Genomic DNA, 25,874 nt, shown 5'->3' with positions numbered 1-25,874 from the left:
AGAATGTTGTTAACACAATGACACCACAGAAAGTAATCATGAAATAAGCAAAATATATAGAGATGTGTGAATTCACATCTCCTTGGTTCATTCGCCTGATGCCATCTAACATTCTTCTGTCACAACATCCAATCTTTTCTTAATTTACTCCAGTTTTTTCATATCCATTCGGAAATCAGTTTCACCGCTCTTTATCAGAAGAGTGACTCACCTCCTGACTCCCCAAAGCCTTTCCACCATCTACAAGGCACAAGTCAGGAGTGTGATGGAATACTCTCCACTTGCCTGGATGAGTGCAGCTCCAACAACACTCAAGAAGCTCGACACCATCCAGGACAAAGCAGCCCACTTGATTGGCACCCCATCCACCACCCTAAGCATTCACTCCCTTCACCACCGGCGTACCATGGCTGCAGTGTGTACCATCTACAGGATGCTCTGCAGCAACTCACCAAGGCTTCTTCGACAGCACCTCCCAAACCCTCAACCTCTACCACCTAGAAGGACAAGGGCAGCAGGCACATGGGAACATCACAACCTGCACGTTCCCCTCCAAGTCACACATCATTCCGACTTGGAAATATAGCGCCGTTCCTTCCTTGTCGCTGGGTCAAAATCCTGGAACTCCCTACCTAACAGCACTGTGGGAGAACCTTCACCACACGGACTGCAGCAGTTCAAGAAGGCAGATCACCACCACCTTCTCAAGGGCAATTGAGGATGGGCAATAAATGCCGGCCTTGCCAGCGACACCCACATCCCATGAATGAATAAAAAAAAGAAAGCTTCCCTGGTCTAGGTTCTAATTTATTTTCAACTAGACCTGTGTGTCACGTTGGCATAATTCTGCTCCATTATTTCCCAAATGGGATAAGTTGGCTTCCTTACAAGTATTTGCTTTCATGTTCACTATCGTTAGAGACCCCACGAGGCTTATGAGCTGTTAAATTAACCATTCAAGTGCGTAGCCATTTTTTCCTGAATGGTGAAATGAGACTCATACCAGCATTGTTAAGACGAGGCTCAATCTGTTCAGGGCAAATATGGAGCCTTAGTCAGAGACACAACCCCACCCGTATTTAACAGTAATTGCGGATGTGCATAAACCACCTTTGTAATTATTGCAATAAAAGGAAACACGTTGAGATCTTGCTGCCCAACGCATGAAATAACAGCATGCAGAAGAGATTTATTAGAATAGTACCAGGCATGAGGGACTTCAGTTATGTGGAGAGACTGGAGAGGCTGGGCTTCTTCTCTTTACAGCAGAGAAGGTTAAGGGGAGATTTGATAGAGGTGTTCAATATCATGAACGGTTTTGATGGAGTAAATAAGAAGTGTTTCCAGTGGCAGAAGGGTCGGTAACCAGAGGACACAGATTTAAGGTGATCAGCAAAAGAGCCAAAGGGGAGATGAGGAAACATTTATTTACGCAGCAATTTATAATAATCTGGAATGCACTGCCTGAAAGGGTGGTGGAAGCAGATTCAATAGTAACTTTCTAAAGGGCATTAGATAACTACTTGAAGGGAAAAATTTACAGGGCTATGGGGAAAGAGCAGGGGAGTGGACTTATTGGATAGCTCTTTCAAGGAGCCGGCACAGGCACGATGGGCCGAATGGCCTCCTCCTGTGCTGTACCTACTATGATAATATGAACCCTCTGAGATCTCTGCGCTCCCTCAGCTCTGGTCTCTTGCGCCTCCCTGATTTCCTTTCTCCCACCACTGGCTGTGGTGCCTTGAGCTGCCTAGGCCCTAAGCTCTGGAATTCCCTCCCTAAACCTCTTTGCCTCTCTCTCCTCCTTTAAGATACTCCTTAGAATCTACCTCTTTGACCAAGCATTTGGTCACCTCTCCTGATATCTCCTTATGTGGCTATGTGTCAATCTACTGTCTGATTCCGGTCCTGTTTTACGATGTTAACCATGCGAAATAAATGCAAGTTGTTCTTGTTACACTCAAATCCATCGGTTGTAATTCAGTATAATCACGCATGACCATTTTGTTCTTGCTTTGAAAGACATCATTACTGCGTTTTATAAAATTCAGTTGCCACGTGAACAGTACGGCGGTGTCAAACATAAAAATATCAGACTGAACTTTTCCTCTTTCCAGAACACTGTTCCTTTAGACTTTGAACTTGTCGGTCTAACGGGGCTGGAGACAGCCCGCATTCTGACTTTGAAGCACTAATTCTGTTTGTGTTTGAAAAATGAAATAGCAAATAATTCTCGCCATTGGAAAGCTGATGAAAAGATGTTACGCGCTGAAGTAACCAATCCATCGCGTTTACCTCAAGCATCAGCTGTAACAGTAGAGGCAACTTCATATGCGTTGCTCCAGACTCTAGCAATGAAAGATCTCTCCTACGCCAATGCTATTGTAAAATGGTTAACGGAACAACGCAATTATGGTGGTGGATTTCGCTCAACCCAGGTATTGTATTCGTCTATTAATGAGGTGATTGTCTTTAGGGTGCATTCAGTAATAGCTGTAACTATGCAGGAGGAGTCGATGCCATGGAGAGTTCTGTCTTCCTTTGCAGCTTTCCGTTCCCCAATATTTTTCGAATAGATCTCAATTGATCAGTTGTATTTTGTTGAAAATGTCACCCTATATTTTGTTTACCTCACCTCGGTGAGACTGGAAGTGGCCCCGGGCGATTTGGCCAAAACAGGCAGAATCGCTTTTGCAGCCCATTATACCACACGCCCGAAATTCCAGTTCTATTGCAGTCAATGGGATTGAATATTGGACGGGGCTAATAACGGGCGGCCTGTCCGATACCGTTAAATAGACACAACTTGCAACTTGACTTCCGTCTTACTTGGTTTGTATCTGTGTTTCTCGTAATTACTCCTTGCCTTTTCACTATTTCTGACCTTTCTTTGAAACACGACACTTAAACAGTACTTTTTCCTTGATAACAGCCTGCACAGTATATAACGTTTTAATCCTATGTAACTCCATCTTCTAAATATGATCGCTGCGAATACGTGTGGAAAGTGCGAGGACCTTACTTCCCAACATCCCTGCAGATGTTTTTCCCTCGATGTCTGTCATTGGTTTTTGGTATAACTCCTTTAAGACGCTCCTTAAAACATACCTCTTTGACCACCTGTCCTAATGTCTCTTCATGTGGCTCTGTGTCAAATTTTGGCTGATAATCGCTCCTGTGAAGGACGTTTTACATGGTGTACAAATGCAACTTGCTGTTGTTGTTGATAGACTTCCTATAGCTTCCAAGTGAGACTAATTTTGAATCACACTCCACTGCTTTGATATTGCAGGGTTTTAATATGCACTGGTTCATTGTGTGATGTTTCCCAGTACTGGATCTGCCATCTACTCTTCTGATTCCAGAATTTAGACAATAACCCTTTGTTTGCAATCACCAGGCTATCAAAATTTGAAAGTAGATCAGTTTGATTTTGTGCACTGCATTATATAACCAAGAACCCAGCCAAACAAAGCAATAAATTCCATAGCGGCCATTAGTTTCTTCAGTGAAATTTTAACCTAACCCAGCCTATTGGGAATCTGACAAGATTGTGTGCAATGCACGTTTTACTCCACGCCCAAATTTACTCTCTGTTGAAGTCACGTGGGTAAGACACAGAGATCTGATCCAGATCACGAGGGGAGTTCTTACACTCCCGAGTCCCACCACCATGTCAGCAGGTACAGATCAGGGGGGAGTCAACTTCCCTTAACACTAAACCAGTCAACCAGACTGCTTAAGGGTCCGACTTACCTTAACCGAACCCAAGCAGGTACAGGCGACAGACCCATATTGGTGACACTTCCAAATCCAAAATCAGGGAATATGAAAACCCTGAGCAACAATGACGTTTAATGAATTGGAAATGAAAGATTTTCCAAATTAGATGCCGACTTCTAAGCGACAGCAAAAATAAGTTCATAAAACAAGCAAATAAGCTTTAAACACTCCTTGGTTTTTAAGGATATTCTCAAGGATGTTTTCATTTGCATGTAACAAATTCTTGTCACATCACCAACAAGCGGACAATTGCAAATATTCAATGGGACCTCTCCTTTTTTGCACCTTCTCCAGTGCCCCTGGTCTCCATATTACAAAAAGGCTGTAGAGGCACCTCAAAAGGCACAAAAAAAGATTTACAAAGATGGTACCAGAACTGAGAGGTTTTAACTATCAAGAAAGACTGAACAAGCTGGGGATCTTGTCTCCAGAAAAGAAAAGGCTGAGAGGGTAACCTGATAGATTTCTTTAAAATTATGAAAGGTTTTGATAGGGTAGACCTATAGAAGATGTTTCCACTTGTGGGGGGGGACCAAAACTAAGGGCCATAAATATAAGATAATAAATCCAATGGGGAATTCCGAAGCATCTTTACCCAAAGAGTACCCAAACAGGCTGGATGGACTGAGACTTTTTTCCCTGGAGAGTAGGAGGTTTAGGGGTGATCTTATAGAAGTCTATAAAATAATGAGGGGCATAGATAAGGTAGATAGTCAAAATCTTTTCCCAAAGGTAGGGGAGTCTATAACGAGGGGGCATAGATTTAAGGTGAGAGGGGAGAGATACAAAAGGGTCCAGAGGGGCAATTTTTTCACTCAAAGGGTGGTGAGTGTCTGGAACGAGCTTCCAGAGGCAGTAGTAGAGCATTAGGACAGTTACATGGGTAAGATGGGTATAGAGGGATATGGGCCAAGTGCAGGCAATTGGGACTAGCTTAGTGGTATAAACTGGGCGACATGGACATGTTGGGCCGAAGGGCCTGTTTCCATGTTGTAAATTTCTATGATTCTATGGTTCTATGAAAGAGTGATTACAAAGTGGAACTCGCTACCACAAGGAGTAGTTGAGGTGAATAACATAGATGCATTTAAGGGGAGGCTAGACAAACACATGAGGGAGAAAGGAATAGAAGGTTATGCTGATATGGTTAGATGAAGAGGGATGGGAGGAGGCCCGTGTCGAGTATAAACGCTGCCATGGACCTATTGAGCTGAAGGACCTGTTTCTGTGCTGTGCATTCTATGTAATTCTGTGTACATGGACCTTCTGCACAGGGTACAAACAATACCAGTCATATCATTCCATCAGCATGAGCACATCCGTCAATTAGTAATGGGCATATTTTAATATACGTCCTCTCTTTTTGTTCATAAGGACACGGTGGTTGCCCTGGAAGCGTTGTCAGAGTACAGCATCGCTACCTTTCAGCCGGAGGAAGTAGATATTCATTTTGCATTCAGCAGCCCTAGTAGAAAAACCAGGACAATCCTCAAAATACAGAGGAGCAACGCTCTGATACAGGACGAGCTGAAGGTAAGAATGGAAATCGAAAGACAACGCTGCAGTTTCAGTGTCTACGTTTGCGAGTTTTCGATGGATTCTTAAAGATTGGTGTTGTGTCTTCAGCTGCAGAATGTGATGACTCCGGGAATGCAGCGATATTAGCTAATGAAATACGCGTTCCCCAAAAATAGTGTACAACGTGCATTGATTTTCTTCAGAGATGAATTTCCCGTGGGAAATTCTCCCGCTTGTCTGCCGCAAATTCGGCGGAACCCCCCGGGGGAACAAAAAAACGGCGTTCGTCTGGAAATCCAAGAACAGGAAAGCTGGGCACACGAGGTCCAGGAGTACAGAGTGGGCGAAATTAGACGTGGGGGGATGAGGAGATGCAAAAAACAGGCGGAAACGCATTTGCTGACCGTTGTAGCTTACACCCGATATTGGGTTCCATCGCAGTCAGTGGGGCTGAGTATTGGCGCCGCGAGTATAACAGGAGACCAATGCGATACCGCTCATTTTGTCTCCCCACCCCCTTGCCCAGTTTTACTCCCCACTGTGCTTTATAACCATGTAACTCGGTCCAGATAAACTCGGCTTTCCATACTGAGGAAGAGAAAGCTCACAGCTGGGTCCCGGGTGTGCCAAAAACATTGTCCCCTTTTACATATGGATCCCACAAGAGATGTTCTGAGACATAGGAATATAGGAACATAGGAACAGGAGTCGGCCATTCAGCCCCTCATGCCTGCTTCGCCATTTGATGAGATCATGGCTGATCTGTGATTTAGCTCTATATACCTGCCTTTGGCCCATATCCTAGGCGGTGTCATGGTCACATCATTGTTAAATAGAGGAAAATTTAATTTCATAACAACGCTAACAATTGATGATGAACGAACAATTCACATCGTAATCATTATTATGTTCTTCAGGCTCCATTACGCTATTTTTAGGTGATATTTTGTTGATAATTTGATCCACGTCTTCTGAAATTAACGACCCTGTCAATTCCAGCGTGATTCTTTTCTCTGGGGGTGGGGGAAGGGCTTAGGTTGGTCAGTAAAGTTGTGCTCCATTGAAAACTGTGGCAAATGGAATTCAATGTAGACTTTGGATCAAGAAAGGATAGAACAGGGTATTTTCTAAATGGTAAAAAGTTAAAAACAGTGGATGTCCAAAGGGACTTAGGGGTACAGGTGCATAGATCATTGAAGTGTCATGAACAGGTGCAGAAAATAATCAAGAAGACTAATGGAATGCTGGCCTTTATAACTAGAAGACTGGAGTACAAGGGGGCAAAAGTTATGCTGCAGCTATACAAAGCCCTGGTTAGACCGCACCTGGAGTACTGTGAGCAGTTCTGGGCACCGCACCTTCGGAAGGACATATTGGCCTTGGAGGGTGTGCAGCGTAGGTTTACTAGAATGATACCCGGACTTCAAGGGTTAAGTTACGAGGAGAGATTACACAAATTGGGGTTGTAGTCTCTAGAGTTTAGAAGGTTAAGGGGTGATCTGATCGAAGTTTATAAGATATTAAGGGGAACAGATAGGGTGGATAGAGAGAAACTATTTCCGCTGGTTGGGGATTCTAGGAGTAGGGGGCACAGTCTAAAAATTAGAGCCAGACCTTTCAGGAGTGAGATTAGAAAACATTTCTACACACAAAGGGTGGTAGAAGTTTTGAACTTTCTTCCGCAAATGCAATTGATACTAGCTCAATTGCTAAATTTAAATCTGAGATAGATAGCTTTTTGGCAACCAAAGGTATTAAGGGATATGGGCCAAAGGCAGGTATATGGAGTTAGATCACAGATCAGCCATGATCTTATCAAATGGTGGAGCAGGCACGAGGGGCTGAATGGCCTACTCCTGTTCCTATGTTCCTAAAACTGCATGGTGTTCACCACACTAGACGGCCCACCAGTTCAATGGTTAAATAGATAGACTTCAATATAAGAAAGTGTGTGCAACTAGATATCCTGTTACATGATACGTAACTCATTTTGTTCCCTGTCAGTTCCCTCTTGGAGAGACAATTAACATTGAGCTGTCGGGTAAAGGGAACGGAACGCTCACTGTGAGTAAACATTTTTAAGCTGCATATTGTTTTCCCAACTTTTTTCACGGTCTGGCGACGCCTCGATTTTAAAAATTCTCATCCTTGTTTTCAATTCCTTCCATGGCCTCGCCCCCTCCCTATCTCTGTGACTTCCTCCAGCCCGCCGAGATCTCTGCGTTCCTCCAATTCTGATCCCCGATTTTTAATCACTCCACCATTGACAGCAGTGCCTTCAGCTGCCTGGACCCTAAGCTCTGGAATTCCCTCCCTAAGTCTCTCGGGCTCTCTACCTCTCTCTCCTCCTTTAAGTCGCTCCTTAAAACCTACCTCTTTGACCAAGCTTTTGGTCACCTGTCCCAATATCTCCTTATGTAGTTCGGTGTCAAATTCTGTTTGATAATCGCTCTCTGTGAAGCGTTTTGGGACATTTTACTGCATTAAAGGCGCTATATAAATGCAAGTTGTTGTTGTACTGCTGTGAACTGAAATGCAAAGACTGTTGCAAAATCTTATCACGAAACAAGGGGGTAGAAATTTGTCCCCGGGCGTTAGTGTCAAACAGGCAATATCGAATTTGCCGCCTGTTATACTTCCCGCCTTATATTCAGTCCCATTTGGGCGTATAACAGACGGATAATGCCACTCCCCTTGTTTAGCGCTACCGCACTAGACGAATATCTATCCCTAGGGACTTTGAGCTTGTTCGGGGCGCACTATACTTTCTATAAATGCTGCTGTTAATCAGTCTCGGACTTTATGGTGTTTGAGGATACACATTTATTTTCCTACTTAGTTGTACGATCAGTAAGGACAGTCCATTCGCATTTCGAAGTAGCACTTATTGGATTACATAAGCAGGAATGTTATCATTAGACATTTGTATCTCCTCTGGCTCTACAGGATCAAACATCTTTTCCGCTTCTATCTCACCCCACCGCCCAAGAACTTTACTGTTAATTTACTGGCATCAGATAGACATTGTTAGTATTGTGACACGTTAAAAAATGGTCACCATGCATTGGCGACCAGATAAGCAGTGCTGGGCAATTCTCAACCTTTACAACATTTTGAGCAATTGTAAATATGGTCTAAAGGAACATGCCGACCATTTTGTTACAATAGCAAGGGGGGAAATTTCCCTCTTGTATTTACAGTGCTGTTAACCAATCGTGGCCAGAGAGATTCTTTTCCTGGTGTTTTAGAAGTACACGCATTGTTCCTCACAAACATACATACAAATATCAATATTACACACGTCCGTGGCGACACTCTGATGTTTGTGGCTCCTTATTTTAACCAGGATTCATTTATGACACTTGTAGATTCTGAAAACATATCACCTTCTGGCAGAGCCCACAAGGACCTGTGATTATTTCAGACTTGAAGTTTCCGTCATAGGCAAGGTGGATTATATGGGTGAGTATCGTTAGACTCTACGTTGTCTTGGCAACTACAATTCTGGGATGATGTGATAAGCTCTATGAAGGTGTAGAAGAAGTGCAGCCCATTCATCTCAAATGTATATTTGAAGCATTGCAATTGTCTAACAACATCACAATACATTGTAGAATTTTAAATGTGCGACACTGTTTCCGGGAGAGGTGAGGGTTTATGTTAATATGTCGGTCTGCGAGAAAACACTATTTAGTTATTCCAACTGTGCAGACACCATTTTGTAGATTTTGAATGTCCCACAGAAAAGTATAATGTCTGTCCAATATCCCATTTCTAGTAAAATCTGTTGAGTCATTATCCCGAAATCATAATAGGAAGACATTTTGGTTTGACATGCTCCAACTAAGTTTTTAATCACAAGATATATTGGATGATGTCCTTTGCAATCCCAGCTGTAAACAAACATTTAGGGGGCGAATTAACCCCCAAGTACGGGTGGGTTAGGGGCGGGTGGGAGTTGAAAATAGTTGTTTTTTTGGGTTGCAACTGCAACATTTTCGGACTTTGCATTCCCAGCGGGAAGCCTGTAATTTACGCGTGGACGTTAAACCCGGAAATAAAGCCGGGTTGTAGTCGTGACCCAAAAAACAACTATTTTCAACTCTCGCCCACCCCCAACCCACCTGTTCTTGGGGATTAAAATCAACCTCTTAGAAAATTTAATACTCAAACACGATATTGCCATAATACATTTAAAATCTAAAGCTGCACAGGTATCACAAAATGTTTCACTAAAATATCATCAAATCAGCATTTAAAGTAAGTCTGATATTAATGTGATTTCCCAATTGTACATTTCACATCCCGTTTAACCTATCGTGCTTCACATATTCCCCGAGCAAACCTTCACCAGTTCTGATGATCTGAAACTTTGGGGGGTGATTTTAAACCCCAAGAACGGGTGGGTTGGGAGCGGGTGGATTTATGGTTTTATGCCAATGTCACCCAAGTTGAGATGGCATCAATAAGGAGATTGCATATGCGTTAAAATGGGTTTTAAACTCACCGAATAATGAAGTAGCCCAAAATATTCATCAGCTTGTTGCTCGAAGCATAGAAATTGATAAACTGATAGTATGGGAAGTGTAATTGTGCCCAGCTTTTAATATCCGCCAGTAAGCAGTTAAAGTTGCTTACTAATGAACGTACATTGAATAAATAGAATGACAACAAGGTTTCCCATTCTAGCAGCACGGCCGGATTACTCCGAATACGAAGATTACGAAAATGAACCTTTCCAGGCAGACCAGCCGCTCAGTGCAATGGGCTGGTTTGACCTTCGATCCCGGAGAAGGAGACAGGCCCCGGATGCTGAGAAAGACAGAGCAATTTATTATGAAGTCTGTGCGTGGTCAGTGTCACTAACCTCTTACACTGGAAAACCTCTGCATCCCATGTGTGAAACGGGAACACAAGCGCACATTAATTCACCGTGAAAGTAGACATTGTGCATCTCTGTAAAAGCATTACATAGAATCACACAGAAATTACAGCACAGAAACAGACCATTCGGCCCAACAGGTCAATGCCGGTGTTTATCCTCCATACGAACCTCCTCCCATCCCTCTTCATCTAACCCTATCAGCATATCCTTCTATTTCTTTCTCCCTAATATGTTTATCGAGCTTCCCTGTAAATGCATCTGTGCTATTCGTCTCAACTGCTCCATGTGATAGCGAGTTCCACATTCTAAACACTCTTTGGGTAAGGAAGTTTCTCCTGAATTCCTTAATAGACTTATTAGTGACAATCTTATATTTACATCTCCTAGTTTTGGATTCCCCCACAAGCAGAAGCATCATCTCTACCTCCACCCTAATTCTCTCTACATTTACCCTGTGTACATATCTTGCAGACTTTACTTTGCAATATTGCATTAACAATTGGATATCACATATCCTTTTGATTCCCTTTTATTTGTTATGCCATGCATTGATGCAATGATAATAATAATTGCTTCATTAAGTAGTTGCTAATATCACCGTGCTTAGTGTTTTTTTGGTCATGTGAAGATTAGGAGGAAAGGCAGAAGAGGGGAATAGTGCTGTGATAGTCCAGTGATGCAAATACCATGTGGGTGTAAGACAGTGTCATTATCGTAACTACAGAATAAGGAAGTGATCAGTGGGCTCCCGAAGTCATCAATTAATTTACACAGAATAGATTCTTAACTGCATGGGTATATGTCAACCATGGCTCAGTAAATAGCACTCTCACCTCTGGGTCAGAAGCCAAGGCTTCATCTTCCACTCCAGTGACTTGAGCACATAATCTAGGCTGCCACTCCAGAGCAGTATTGATGGAGTGCTGCATTGTCAGGGGTACTGTCTTTCGGACGACGTCAAACTGATGCCCCCCCCCCTGCCCTATCAGGTGGACATAAAAGATCCTATGGCACTATTCCTATTCAAAGAAGAGCAAAGATGCTCTCGTCATGTTCTGGGCCAACATTTCTCCCTCAACCAACCTACTAAAACAGATTACCTGGTCATTATCAAATTGTTGTTGGCCCAATTTGGTTGCTGCGTTCCCTACATTACAAGAGTGACTACGCTTCAAAGGCACTCTGGGGCAACCTGAGGTTGTGAAACGATATAAATGCAAGTTCCTTCTTTCATTCTTTATTTCTCATCTCTCTTTCTTGGTTATTCAATCTCATGCTCAATCAGGACACCAAAACCATAACATAAAGACTCAAATTACACTATGATATCACTGTCTGGACACTATCAGAGGAGATTGCTTCTGTCCCCAAATTAAAGGAGCCGTTAACCCTGTTGTTTTAAAGAAATGAGCATCTTTGCTAAAATACACACGAAGCAATTTCTTGTCAACACGTTAAGTACGCCTATGTTAAGTACCCCTATGTTAAGTACCCGTATGTTAAGTACCCGTATGTTAAGTACCCCCATGTTAAGTATGCCTATGTTAAGTACCCTTATGTTAAGTGCCCCTATGTTAAGTACCCCTATGTTAAGTACGCCTATGTTAAGTACCCCTATGTTAAGTACCCTTATGTTAAATACCCCTTTGTTAAGTGCCCCTATGTTAAGTCCGCCTATGTTAAGTACCCCTATGTTAAGTACGCCTATGTTAAGTACGCCTATGTTAAGTACCCTTATGTTAAGTACCCCTTTGTTAAGTGCCCCTATGTTAAGTACCCTTATGTTAAGTGCCCCTATGTTAAGTACCCCTATATTAAGTACGCCTATGTTAAGTACGCCTATGTTAAGTACCCTTATGTTAAGTACCCCTTTGTTAAGTGCCCCTATGTTAAGTACCCTTATGTTAAGTGCCCCTATGTTAAGTAGCCCTATGTTAAGTGCCTATTTTAAGTGCCCTTATGTTAAGTACCCCTATGTTAAGTGCCCCTATGTTAAGTGCCCTTATGTTAAGTACCCCTATGTTAAGTGCCGCTATGTTAAGTATCCTTATGTTAAGTGCCCCTATGTTAAGTGCCGCTATGTTAAGTACCCTTATGTTAAGTGCCCCTATGTTAATTGCCCCTATGTTAAGTACCCCAATGTTAAGTGCCCCTATGTTAAGTGCCCCTATGTTAAGTACCCCATGTTAAGTGCCGCTATGTTAAGTACCCCTATGTTAAGTACCCCATGTTAAGTGCCGCTATGTTAAGTACCCTTATGTTAAGTGCCCCTATGTTAAGTGCCCCTATGTTAAGTGCCCCTATGTTAAGTGCCCCTATGTTAAGTACCCCTATGTTAAGTGCCCTTATGTTAAGTGCCCCTATGTTAAGTACCCCTATGTTAAGTGCCCTTATGTTAAGTGCCCCTATGTTAAGTGCCCTTATGTTAAGTGCCCCTATGTTAAGTGCCCCTGTGTTAAGTGCCCCTATGTTAAGTGCCCTATATGCTAAGTGCCCCTATGTTAAGTGCCCCTATGTTAAGTACCCCATGTTAAGTGCCCCTATGTTAAGTGCCCCATGTTAAGTACCCCTATGTTAAGTACACCTTTGTTAAGTACCCCTATGCTAACATTCTTTCTTGTGTAAGTTAAATGTTGTATTAGCTTTCCCTTGGTGCCCACAACACCCAACGTCACTCTGGACTAGACACCAATTGGTAAAGAATTGATCCGAACTTTATTCATATATTCACATAGGCATGAGCCCATTGGAGGCAAGAATGAAAACATCTCTGGAATGGCGATTGTGGACATCTCACTTCTCAGTGGATTCGAGCCGGATATAGTGGATCTGGATAAGGTATGACTTCCTTTTTTTCCTCGCGGGCAATGTTAGGAAGTACCTTTATTTGGAATGTATTTGAATTGTTGCATGCCTCCTACTGACTTGTTAAAACACACACAAGTGGGCATCAGTCAGTGTAAGCAATCGATGCCCAATGCTTGGAGTCGTTAAATTTAAAGTTTCAACACATTTCACCACTCTCATTCACACCAGGCACAGTGTGCTTAAGAACCTGCAATCGGGGAAGCTATTCAATTTTTAATGTGACTTATACTCTGCCATAAAAATGCATTAAAAGAAACAGCTAGTACACAGCAGGTCTCAATGAGGATATTATTTTTTTTTAAAAGCGCTCCAAAGATTGCAAGTAAAAGACCAGGAAAAAGTGACTATGAAACAAGGAAGGTGGGATTGTTTTCAAAACTTGTGAATGTACTTGAATTCTGAGGTCCCATGCAATCAATACCTTTTAAATATAGATATGAGGACATGCACCAAAGGGGTATGATAAGGAAACCGTCTTCCCTTCCTTGGACATCCTGTCAGACAGGGGTGAGATGGTCCAGTTTCTTTACCATGTGCAGTTCTATCATTAGCCCATTTTGGTCTCCCAAACACTTCTGGTCAGTCTCATTTATTGAGGTCCTTCGTTTGGACTATGGCCCCCCGCCCCCAGAATCTGAGTTGACTATAGAGGGTTACTGGAGAATCACAGGTAGGTCTGTAATTCAAATCAATATCCTTTCGCCACCATGAAGAGTTTTCCCATTGCAGATGTAAGGAAGCAGGTGAAAATGTGGATTGGGAACTCATCATTAATGAAACAGGGAGCCCCACATCACCACATTAAAATAAGCAGCAAGAAACATGTTCATATCAGTAAACAGTGGATGTGACCGTACTCACCGTCATTGGAAATACATTTCTTTTGCAGTTAAAAAATCTTGCTGATAGGTACATCGATTCGTATGAGTTCAAAGACGGAAGAGTGCTACTGTATCTTGAGATGGTAATGGCGCTATTTGTATGTGTGTTTAATTTTGTAAATTACTTTGTATACTTTTGTCGCCCTTCTCTCTTATTCCCATTCCACAAGCCCCAGCTAACCGGATAATCTGCCGGTACAGGCCTAGGCTAAGTCTTGTCCAACTATTGGACTTGCGAAATTGGGGCAATGCCACCATTCCTTGTTGGACTCTCGCCTGGTGCCGACACACACACAGACACCGAAACACAGACACACATGCACAAACGCACACAGACACACACGCACAGATGCATACAGATGCACAAACACAGACACACACCCACAAACGCACACAGATGCACAAACACAGATGGGCAATAAATGCCGGTCTCGCCAGCGATGCCCACATCCCATGAACGAATAAAAAAAGACACGCATGCACAAACGCACACAGACACACGCACAGACACACACACACAGACGCACACAGACACACAAACACAGACACGCATGCACAAACGCATACAGACACTCACAGACACACACGCACAGATGCATACGGACGCACAAACACAGACACGCATGCACAAACGCACACAGACACACACGCACAAACGCACACAGACACACAAACACAGACACGCATGCACAAACGCACACAGACATACACGCACAAATGCATACAGATGCACAAACACAGACACACAACCACAGCCGCACACACGCAGATGCACAAACGCACACACGGTTCCCAGGAAGGTTTACTGGACACTCACCTGGAAATGAAACTTCCCTCTTGTCTCCTCAGTAGCCTGAGAATGGTGAGGACCTTTGTGGCAACCTCAGACCAACTGGGGCTTCCGGCTACCACCAGAGTTCAAAGAAACAAAAACCTGCACATCAGGGCAGCTGTGTTAATTATAAAACAGTTTACATATCGCAAATTCACCAGAATGTTACCAGGGTTCCAAGGGTTAAATTATGACGAGAGATTACATAAACTGGGCATGCATTCCCTGGAATGTAAAAGGTATAGGCGATGATTTGATTGAGGCTTTTAGGGTGTTGAAGAAATTGATAGGGTCGATAGAGAGAAACTTTTTCCGCTGGTGGGGGAATCTAGGACAAGGAGACATAACCTTAAAATCAGAGCCAGGCCATTCAGGAGAGGAGATTGGAAACATTTCTTCACACAAAGGGTGGCAGCAGTTTGGAACTCTCTCCCACAAAAAGCAATGGATGCCAGCGCAATTAATAATTTTAAATCTGAGATCGATAGATATTTGCTCGCCAAGGATATTGAGGACTGTGGAGCCAAGGCGAGTGGATGGAGTTCAGATACAGATCAGCTGTGATCTCAGTGAATGATGGAGCAGGATCTAGGGTCTGAATGGCCTACTCCTATTCCTATGTTCTAATGCATTAATGACCATCAGAATGGTGCCATACGTTGATTGAATTTTTCCTTACTTTTGCAATAAAGAGAATATTTTTATGTTTATTTTGTTACAGATAAGGTAGATACAGAGAAACGATTCAAGAATGAGGTGACAAATTATCTTAAATTTAGAGCTAGGCCTTTTGGGAGTGAAATCAGGAAGCACTTTTGCACACAAATGGGAGCAGAAATCTGGAACTCTCTCCCCCAAAAGGCTGTGAATACTGGGGGTCAATTGCAACTTTCAAGACTGAGAGGGAAATTGTTAGGGAAAGGTATCAAGGAATAGAGATCAAAAGTGGGAAAATGGGGTTAAGGTGCAGATCAGCCATGAACTAACTGAATGGCGGAGCAGGCCTGAGGGGCTGAATGGCCTCCTCCTGTTCCTATGTTCCCAGAATGATCATTTAAAATCATGAAGTGTGCGTTTTACGTATGTCTGTTTCTGGGTGTACATTGATGATTCCTCCCGCCCTGTAGGTTAGCGAACACAGAGAATGTGTTGTGTTTGGTGCAAAGCAAATTATTCCCATCGGATTAATACAGCCAGCAAGCGCGACACTTTACGACTATTACAACCCAAGTGAGTAGAGACTCCTCTTCAATGTAATTACCGGTCTGTTTTGAAGATACAATAAGCCAGGAGTTTCCCGAAGTTGATGATTCAGGAAGTGAATTGTCCCCTTTTATCTGCTGTGTGCTGTACGTGTACAGGAGCTGACACTGAGACACACACGGGCCGTACAATACCAGACGGGAGTGAATCATTCCCTTTTCCCGGCTGTGTGCTGTACATGCAGGGGAGCTGACAATGAGACACCCTCTGAGGCTGAACCAGCCCGTTCGCTACCTTGGCATCCTATTTGACCTGAGATGAGCTTCCAACCACATATCTGCTCTGTCACCAAGACCGCCTACTTCCACCTCCTTAACATCAGCTGTCTCCACCCCTGCCTCAACTCACCTGCTGCTAAAACCCTCATCCATGCCTTTGTTACCTCTAGACTTCACCATTTCATTACTCTCCTGGCCGGTCTCCCATCTTCCACCCTCCGTAAACTTGAGCTCATCTGAAGCTCTGTTCCCTGTATCCTAGTCCCGTTCACCCATCACCCCTGTGTTTGCTGACCTACATTGGCTCCCGGTCTGAGGACGCCTCAATTTTAAAATTCTCATTCTTGTTTCCAAATGCCTCCATGGCCTCACCCCTCCCTATCACTGTAACCTCCTCCAGCCCTACAACCCTCTGAGATCTCGGGGCTCCTCCAGTTCTGGCCTCTTGCGCATCCCTGATTTTAATGGCGCCACCATTGGCGGCCATGCCCTCAGCTCTGGAATTCCCTCCCTAAACCTCTCCGCCTCTCTCTCCTCCTTCAAGACGCTCCTTAAAACCTACCTTTTTGAGCAATCTTTTGGTCACCTGTCCTAACATCTCCTTAGGTGGCTCAGTGTCAAAATTAGTTTGAAAATCGCTCGTGTGAAGCGCCTCGGGAAGTTTTACTGCATTAAAGGCGTGATATAAATGCAAGTAATTGTTATTGTTGCTGAGACACACAGGAGCCGTACAGTACCAGATGGGAGTGAACTGTTCCCTTTTACCAGATGTATACTGTACATATACAGGCACTGACACTGGGACACAACAGGACGTAGAGCAAAAATACTGTAGAGAATTATTTCACGCCCAATATGATTACTTATGATTCTCTATCTATCTATCTATTGGTCGAGCTCCATCTCTCTCTATGTAGATATATTGTTATTGGCAGACATTAGTACTCAGAGTGTCCAATCACTTTTAATCTACAACTGGCACTAATAACAGTAATGTGTGTGATGTTATTCTGATGATTAGATGCTTCCTTTGCAGATACCAAATGCACCGTATTTTATAATGCACCCGAACAAAGTGCCATTGTTTCAAAGCTCTGCCAAAATGACGTTTGCGAATGCGCTGAAGGTAAGTTTTGATGAATGAATATTAGACGGTAAAAGATAAATATCATCCGTCTTTAGTCTTCTGGCACAGGATGTTCTCTGCAGTCCGAGGCTTTTATACCGCCCGCGTTATTGGGGAGTGTTTTCTACAAAAGAGAGATGAACTGGGGTTGTTCTCCTTAGAGCTGAGAAGGTTAGGGGAGATTTGATAGAGGTGTTCATGAAGGGTTTTGATGGAGCAAATAAGGAGAATCTGTTTCCAGTGGCAGAAGGGGACACAGGTTTACGGTAATTTGGCAAAAAGAAAGAGGGGAGATGTGGAGAAATGTTTTTACCCAGGCGAGTTTTATGATTTGGAATGCAGATTCAACAGTAACATTCAAGAGGGAATTGCATGAATACTTGAAGGGGAAAAATTTGCCTTTGAGAAAAGGTGGGGGCAGTGGGACTAATTAAATAGTTCTTCCAAAGAGCTGGCACAGGCACCGTGGGCCGAATGGCCTGCTTCGGTGTTGTATCATTCAATGACTCTATACAAACATCAGCGTTAGATATAAATAATCACAGGAGCTAATGTTAACTTTTAAGGGCGCCAATGAACACCAAAGGGATTGTTTTATACGATGCCAAGAGCCCCCATTACCCTCACGGATTTGTTTGCTCTCTCAGGTCGCTGCCCCCGCATCAAGCGGACTTTTAGCTCAGATCTAGCCGAAGACGATCGAATGAATTTCGCCTGCTACAGTCCGATCGTGGAATACGGTAAATGTTGCGGGATTCTCCGTTATTGAATGTTAAGATTGGACACACAGATGCAGCAGCAGATTGTGAACGGGATGTATATGCTAATTCTCAGTATCCTGCTATAAAATTGCAAGATTTGCAAATAGCATTGAAAAGAGTCACCTTTGTAATTGATATGCAGACTTTACACTGTAAACAAAACACATCTCTAGGGATGAAATGTCTGACTAACGAACAATTGTTTCTTAAACTGATATCAAATAGGTAAAAAAAAAACAAATGAAGGCGAATGGGGGGAGGCTTAACTTTTATTTTTCATAAGTTTAGAACTTGCCTTTAAACTCCAGTGTCTGCCTATTTGATCTACACCGGACGGTAGTTATACTGCCCGAAGACTGATTGTAATATCAGATGAGAGATGAACCGATAGTCAGTTCTTTTTTAAAGTGTAAAGCATCAGAAAGTTGGTTTGAAAAGTTCTAACAAGAGCAAAGCAGTGTGAAACTCACTGTTACATTGGGCTCGATTTTACCGTCGGGTTTCCTGTGGGTCAATTAAAGCCAGTGGGATGCCACTTGAGTGTATTTACTTTGGTTGTTCAGGTCATTAACTGACCTGATTAAGGGACTGTGTGTGATTTTGGATAAACATGGGACTGTTTCACACACTGGGGGAAACAGTCCCAGTTGAAATGGACGTGTTGCAGCCGTCAGCCTGTGGCAGCTGCAAAGGTCCATTTGACAGGTGGGGTGGGGGGAGACCCTCAGCCATTGCAGGAGGCCGCTCTGTCACTTGGGACAAAGTTTGGCCTCCACCACCCTCCTCCTGATGGTCGAAGTCACCAACCTGCACACTTACGCCGGGGTCCGGAGACATGTATCTACATTGCGGACCCCCTCAGATGTACATCTTGCGGATGGGGGCCGCCGTAGCTGCAGTCATGACCTCCTCGGAGGGCGAACGGAATCACCAGCCTCACCATCCACGCCGTCAACCTCTGACACGTGGAGCTCCACAACAGAGTGCTGTGCCACATCCACCTGCACAGCAGGAGGGAGGGCTACCGCAGAGAGAGATGCGTCGCAGAGGGCACTACCCTCGCACCACGTTCCACAGACCGAGGCTCAGCCTCCTGGACCTCTCTGAGCAGCAGTGCACACGGAGGCTCAGAGTCACTCGACATGTAGCCGTGGACATCTGCAGCCTCTTTCATGCCGAGCTGCTCCTGGCTGGCACGTGCACCATCTTCCTACCTGTCGCTGTCAAAGTCACCACTGCCCTCCCGAACTTCTGCTCCACAGCCTTCCAGGCTGCAACCGGGGACATCCCCGATGTCTCTCAGTCGTCTGCGCAGAAGAACCCTGCAAATACACCTACACCCACTCTGCAGTGACACACTGGGTGGCATCAGTGGTGGGTCCTCATAGGGATACCCAGGAGCGGGCATTATTGCACAAACCGGACAGGATTCGCGAAGACATGGCAGTAGTGGTGCCAATATAATGTGTGATGTGAGTTGTTCTTTAATTCAATTGAAGTAAGAACCATGACAATCCCTCAAACACCCTTGTGCATCCCCTTCATGCTCACGACACGTTTGCCTTACGCTGCCTACTGCACATATGTGATGCATGCCCTGTGGCTGCAGCACAGGTGGTGGCAGGTTGAGTGAGGCTGGCCGTGAGAGAGATGCACGAGAGGGTGAGTATGGGATAGAGCCATGAGATTGTATGAGGATCGGGTTGCGTGGTAGTGGCGGGGTGAGTACTGGCGAGGTGAGTAGGTGCAGGTAAGTTGAGGATGAGGTTTGAGTGGGTATGAGGGGTCATGTGACAGAGTAGTGTTGGCAGTGCCGAAGGAGATGTGGGGTGGGGGCAGTGTTGTGGCAGGCGTAGTGTAGGGGAAAGACTACGTGTTCTCACTGTTGCTGACCTACTGAGGTCATTGGAGCGCCTCCTGCACTGTATGCAGGTGGGCGATATGTTGGTGGCGCAGGTGACCCCCTCTGCCACCTCGAGCCAGGCCTTCTTGGTGGCAGAGGTGGGCCGCTTCCTCCCGCCCGCCGGGGGGAAGATATCTGTCCTCCCCCTCCTCCTCACCCCATCTAATGATACCTGGGGTGAGGCATCATTAAACTGGGAGCAGCCTTCCCCCTGGGCTGCTCCATGATGTAATTTTTGCTGTTTGTGGCAGCATCTGTCAGTGGAGGACTGCCCCTTTAACGAGAGAGCCTCCAGCTGACAGATCTTACTGTGCATACGCAGCCTGCCCAACGCGCAGATCAGCATCGGGGAACCCGGAGGAGCAGATAAGTGAATCCAATTAGTGTGTTGCCTGCAACGATCGCGCGGGCAACCCACTAATTTCACAACGCGCCCGCTGGCCTACCCGCCGAGTACCCGCACACCTGGTAAAATCGGGCCCATTGTGTGGAGATGCCGGTGATGGACTGGGGTGGACAAATGTAAGCAATCTTACAACACCAGGTTATAGTCCAAAACTGTTGGACTATAACCTGGTGTTGTAAGATTGCCCACTGTTACATTGGCCGCCCTTTATGTCCCCTGGAGCCAGGTGGAGATTTTAAAGAAATGCATGGATTTTTTTTTCGCTTACAAATAATGATCGGAGTGACTCCTCACTCTGTCCCTAACACACAGCGACCAGGTTGATTATTTTTTCTGAAAAATGTATTTTTGCCAAAACTATTGGAAATCGAGCCTGGGAGATGTTTGTTTATTGGGATTGTGTTCGTTTAATGGCTCGATGCAGTCTCCACGTTCATGCTGAACACGCCGCTCAGAAACAGGAGGAAAACGGCGCTGCGGAATTTTGCCGTCACACGTTAGTCAACGAGCTCGGGTGAAACTCCTTTTTGTCACCAGCTCACCGTTATCCATTTTAATAAGGTCTTTATTCCGTTTCTGATTAAGGATTACGCCAGGACATGTCTCCTGATAACCTCCAGCAGCAGTTTCACAGCGGAATTTAATTATTTCTGTCAAAGCCAAGTTAACTTGCATAATATATATATATTCTATTTATAATCTATTCTATTATAATAGATATTATTTGCTATTTGTATACTACCCTAGAATATTTATATGCTAGTTATATTCCATTCTAATATATATATCCTATTTATATTCTATTTTAGAATATATATATTCCATTTATATTCTATTCTATAATATATATATTATATTTATATATACATTCTATCAGAATATGTATATTCTATCTATATATTCTATTAGAATATGTATATTCTATCTATATATTCTATTAGAATATGTATATTCTATCCATATATTCTATTGGAATATGTATATTGTATCTGTATATTCTATTAGAATATGTATATTCTATCTGTATATTCTATTAGAATATATATACTATTTCTTTTCTACTCTATGTGTACTATTTGTATATATTATATTATATTATATATATTCTGTTTATATTCTATTGCTATTCTATTCTATTCTATTATATATATATTCCATTCATAGTCTGTTCTATAATATATATTCTATTTTTATTCTATTCCAATGTATATATTGTATTTATATATATACTATTATATTATATATTCTATTTATATTATAGTCTATTTAATATACATATACTATTTATAGTCTATTCTAGTATATATATACTATTTATATATATTATTATAATATATATATTCTATTTATATTCCATTAGATTATCTACATTATATTATATTCTATTATATTTTACATCTCTCAGTAAAATAAAAGCAGAACTTTAAAAATAATTTTCTAACGATTAATTTCCTCACGTTTCTTTCCAGCCTATGAGGTCATGGTGAACGGTGTTAATGCAACAGGTTCCTTCATCGTCTATAAAGCCTCCATCACAAAAATTATCAAACTTTGTAAGTAAACTAAAAACAATTCCTCCCTATAGATGTATCGATTCGGGCCATGGGGGTGACTGATATTCCCATTTTGACAAGCTCGAACTGTGTCCCTTCCATATCATTGTCCAGTCGACTAATCGGTGTGCACCATGACAACAATCGCCAAATAATCGTTTAGCATTGAATCGGAGCCCGCAGTTTTTCGTTATTACTCTCACCAGTCTGATAATGTTTATCTTTACCCCGTCCCCTTAAAGATGGAAAAATCGCGGGCTGCGGACGGGAGAAGCGGAAAATGCGGCGTCAAAGAAAGTCCTCTGGATATTCTTTTTCTCCAGCTTTCCCGTTTTGTTTTATTAATTTTTATTTCAGGCCACCCCGTTAAGGAAACAATGCTAATCATTAAGTGACTTTGCAGAAAGCTGAGGCGAGTCCGCCTGCTCAGAGAGATAATAAACTGCGGTTTGCTGAGACAATAATTATGCTCCACTTTCGTTTGGTGGTTCCCCAAAACGAACATAACATTCTGCATTCTCTCATCTTTAAAATAGCAAGCGATGAGAACATTGTGGAGAATGCTATCCGTCATTTCCTCAAACGGAAATCCTGCCAGATTGAACTGCAGATTGATAAGCCTTATCTCTTAATGGGAAAATGTGGCAAGACCAAAGATGCAAACAGAAAGTAAGTAAGATTTTGATGGCCTTTCTAAATCGCAACATACTGGAAGATAAAAAGACACGTTTACTTGACTGTTCCTTTGCAGTCTTAAGTACCTGAGAAGTCATCACATGGTACTGATGCCAGCCTTGACTCAATGGTAGTGATCCCGCCTCTGAAGGTTGGGGATTCAAGTCCCACTACGAAATTTGAGCATATAATCTAGGCTGACACTCCAGTGCAGTACTGAGGGAACGTTGGAGGTGCCGTCTTTCGGGGAGATGTTAAATAGAGGCTCCATCTGCCTTTAAAAGATCCCATGCCCCATTTCGAAGAAGGGCAGGGGAGTTCTCCTTGTTGTCCTGGCCAACATTTATCACTCAACAGCAACAACTTGCATTTATATAGCGCCTTTAACGGAGTAAAACGCCCCAACGTGCTTCACAGGAGTGATTATCAAACAAAATTTGACACCGAGACACACAATGAGATATTAGGACAGGTTTGGTCAAAGACGAAAGTTTTAAAGAGTGATTTAAAGGAGGAGAAAGAGGTAGAAAGGCGAAGAGGTTTAGGGAGGGAATTCCAGAGCTTAGGGCTTAGGCAGCTGAAGGCACGGCCACCAATGGTGGGGTGATTAAAATCAGGGCTGTGCAAGAGGCCAGAATTGGAGGAGCGCAGAGATCTCAGAGGGTTGAAGAGCTGGAGGAGGGGTGAGGCCATGAAGGGATTTGAAAACAAGGATGAGAATTTTAAAATCGAGGCGTTCCCAAACCTGGAGCCAATGTAGGTCAGCGAGCACAGGGGTGATGGGAGAACGGGATTTAGTGCGAGTTAGGATACGGGCAGCAGAGTTTTGGATAAGCTCAAGTTTATGGAGGGTCCAAGGTGAGAGACCGACCAGGAGAGCATTGCAATAGTCCAGTCTAGAGGTAACAAAGACATGAGTGAGGGTTTCAACAGCAGATGAGCTGAGGCACGGACAGAGACGGGCGATGTTACAGAGTTGGAAGTAGGCGGGCTTGGTGATGGAGTGGATATGGGGTTGGAAGCTCATCTCACAGTCAAATCGGACGCCAAGGTTGCGAACAGTCTGGTTCAGCCACAGACAGTGGCCAGGGAGAGGGATGGACTCGGTGACTAGGGAACGGTGTTTGTGGCGGGGACCAAAGACAATGGCTTCAGTCTTCCCAATATTTAATTATAGGAAATTTCTGCTCATCCAATACTGGATGTCGGGCAAGCATTGTGACAATTCAGAGGCAGTGGAGGGGTCGAGAGAGGGGATGGGGAGGTAGAGCTGGGTGTTGGCAGCGTACATTTGGGTGTAATTGTAACATAACTGACTGGGCGGGGTGGAGAGTAAAATCGGGCGGAGTGTAAAACCAGCATTGCCCCCAATCCCCTCAGTTTCCCTACGGGTGGGTTAGGTTAAAATTACCCCCGTGGAACCTGACGTTTTGATTTTGCATGATGTCACCGAGGGGCAGCATGTAGATGAGACGTAGGAGGGGGCCAAGGATAGATCCTTGGGAGACTCCAGAGGTAACGGTACGGGAGCGGGAAGAGAAGCCATTGCAGGAGATTCCCTGGCTACGACTGGACAGATAAGAATCGAACCAGGGGAGCGCAGTCCCACCCAGCTGGACAATGGAGGAGGCTGGTCTGGTCAACCGTGTCAAAGGCTGCAGACAGGTCGGGAAGAAACTACATCATTTGATGATATGGTCATTGTCACATTGCTGTTTGTGGGATCCTGCTGTGTGCAAATTGGCTGCCGCTTTGCCTACATTACAACAGTGACTACACATCAAGAAGTACTTTACAGCCAATGAAGTACTTCTTGATGTCATAGAGTCTATGACTCTATGACATCAAGAAGTACTTCATTGGCTGTAAAGCGCTTTGGGATGTCCTGACTTCATGAAGACACTTTATAAATGCAAGTCCATACTTCCTTCTTTGAATACCTCCTAATTATGGGTGCCAGAAGGTAATACTCAACTGAATTATCCCCATTCTTTTATCTTTCTTTGTCTTTCCCTCCCCCCACAGCATGCAGTATATTCTTGACTCAGAATCTTGGATCGAAGAGATGCCATCAGAGAGAAAATGCAAAGGCTCGAGATTCAGAAAGGACTGTGAAAAATTGCACCAGTTTATTGTCGACCTTGAAGTAGATGGGTGTCAAATATAAGGGCGTTTCGACATTTCAGTGGCTCATCTTTTAAACTGGTTCATGACTGCAAAGTGTACGTTCTCCATAAGAAACTGTTCAACTGAGAAAAATGACATTCCATTAGAGCTCAGCTATAGAAGAGATGTGTGATCGATATTTTGAACTATTTGCAGCACATAATCGCCTCGCCTCAACTCAATACATCCCCTGTCATAAACCTTGAACTTTAATGTGTCTCTTGTTTTGTTTTTTCAGTACCTCTTTTATGGCTGTTGCTCACATAGCAGGGGTGCCTTCTCTGGGGGGTTTGTGCAAATGATATTGTAAATCTACAGGAAGATGTCTTATTTTTGCTGTTGATAATAAAAATCATTCTAAAAGAACTAGCAACTAAACAACCTCTCCACTTTGCTGTGTTGAGCTGAGGCTATCTGCCATTGTTTACGATATTCCATCTGTCACGTTTTCCCCAATTTAAATCCCTGCATCCACATTAAAATACAAACTATCTAACGTAAGATTAAAAGCTTCCCAGCTAATGTTATTGTCTTAGGGACGCTCTGTTGGGTTTCCCAGTTCTACAGAGAATTTCCTAGCCTCCAATCAATCCTATTCCTGTGTTCCCAAATTGTCATCAGCTTTGCTATTAAACGTTTAAGTAATAATTTTAAATCTTAATTATTTAAAAAATTGTAACTGAATGGATGACTTTAAAATAGGCACTGAATTGCATCTGTATGTCCTAGTCCGCCAATCTCCCCGGCTCTGTAGCTCCCCTTCCCCCAAGGAACTGACTTGCTCTTGGCTTCCAGCATTCAAGGCCACTGGAGACCAACTAGTATTTTCTAAATATTTTCCATCGTTGTGTACTTTTTAACTATTGTAAGGAATCTTACAACACCAGGTTATAGTCCAACAGTTTTATTTGAAAATCACAAGCTTTCGGAGGCTTTCTCCTTCATCAGGTGAGTGTGGGATTCCATGAAGGTTACCGCATATATAGTCAGAGAACAATGCCTGGTGATTACAGATAATCTTTCCAACTGCCCGTTG

At 43.5% G+C, this 25,874-nt stretch overlaps 1 protein-coding gene across 2 annotated transcripts in view; it reads left to right on the top strand.

Moving 5' to 3' along the window:
- The window catches only part of LOC137305249 (complement C4-B-like), an 84,568-nt gene extending 59,364 nt beyond the window's left edge, over positions 1-25,204 (top strand). Inside the window, exons 29-41 of one of the 2 annotated variants that reach the window (XM_067974096.1) lie at positions 2,224-2,438; positions 5,158-5,316; positions 7,306-7,365; positions 8,670-8,763; positions 9,994-10,153; positions 12,922-13,024; positions 13,944-14,018; positions 15,895-15,997; positions 17,285-17,374; positions 18,022-18,114; positions 21,914-21,997; positions 22,534-22,666; positions 24,698-25,204. In XM_067974096.1, the coding sequence (XP_067830197.1) occupies positions 2,224-2,438; positions 5,158-5,316; positions 7,306-7,365; positions 8,670-8,763; positions 9,994-10,153; positions 12,922-13,024; positions 13,944-14,018; positions 15,895-15,997; positions 17,285-17,374; positions 18,022-18,114; positions 21,914-21,997; positions 22,534-22,666; positions 24,698-24,839 (1,511 nt within the window). In that variant the 3' untranslated portion in view covers positions 24,840-25,204. Of the gene's footprint in view, positions 1-2,223; positions 2,439-5,157; positions 5,317-7,305; positions 7,366-8,669; positions 8,764-9,990; positions 10,154-12,921; positions 13,025-13,943; positions 14,019-15,894; positions 15,998-17,284; positions 17,375-18,021; positions 18,115-21,913; positions 21,998-22,533; positions 22,667-24,697 lie in introns of both variants that reach the window. The other variant, XM_067974095.1, reaches the window with a different exon arrangement.
- Positions 25,205-25,874: the final 670 nt, after the last annotated feature.

The sequence above is a fragment of the Heptranchias perlo genome, chromosome 39 (assembly GCF_035084215.1).
Source record: "Heptranchias perlo isolate sHepPer1 chromosome 39, sHepPer1.hap1, whole genome shotgun sequence".
NCBI lineage: Eukaryota > Metazoa > Chordata > Chondrichthyes > Hexanchiformes > Hexanchidae > Heptranchias > Heptranchias perlo.
The sequence above is the reverse complement of the archived record's forward strand: the minus strand, read 5'-3'. Positions and strand labels throughout refer to the sequence as shown.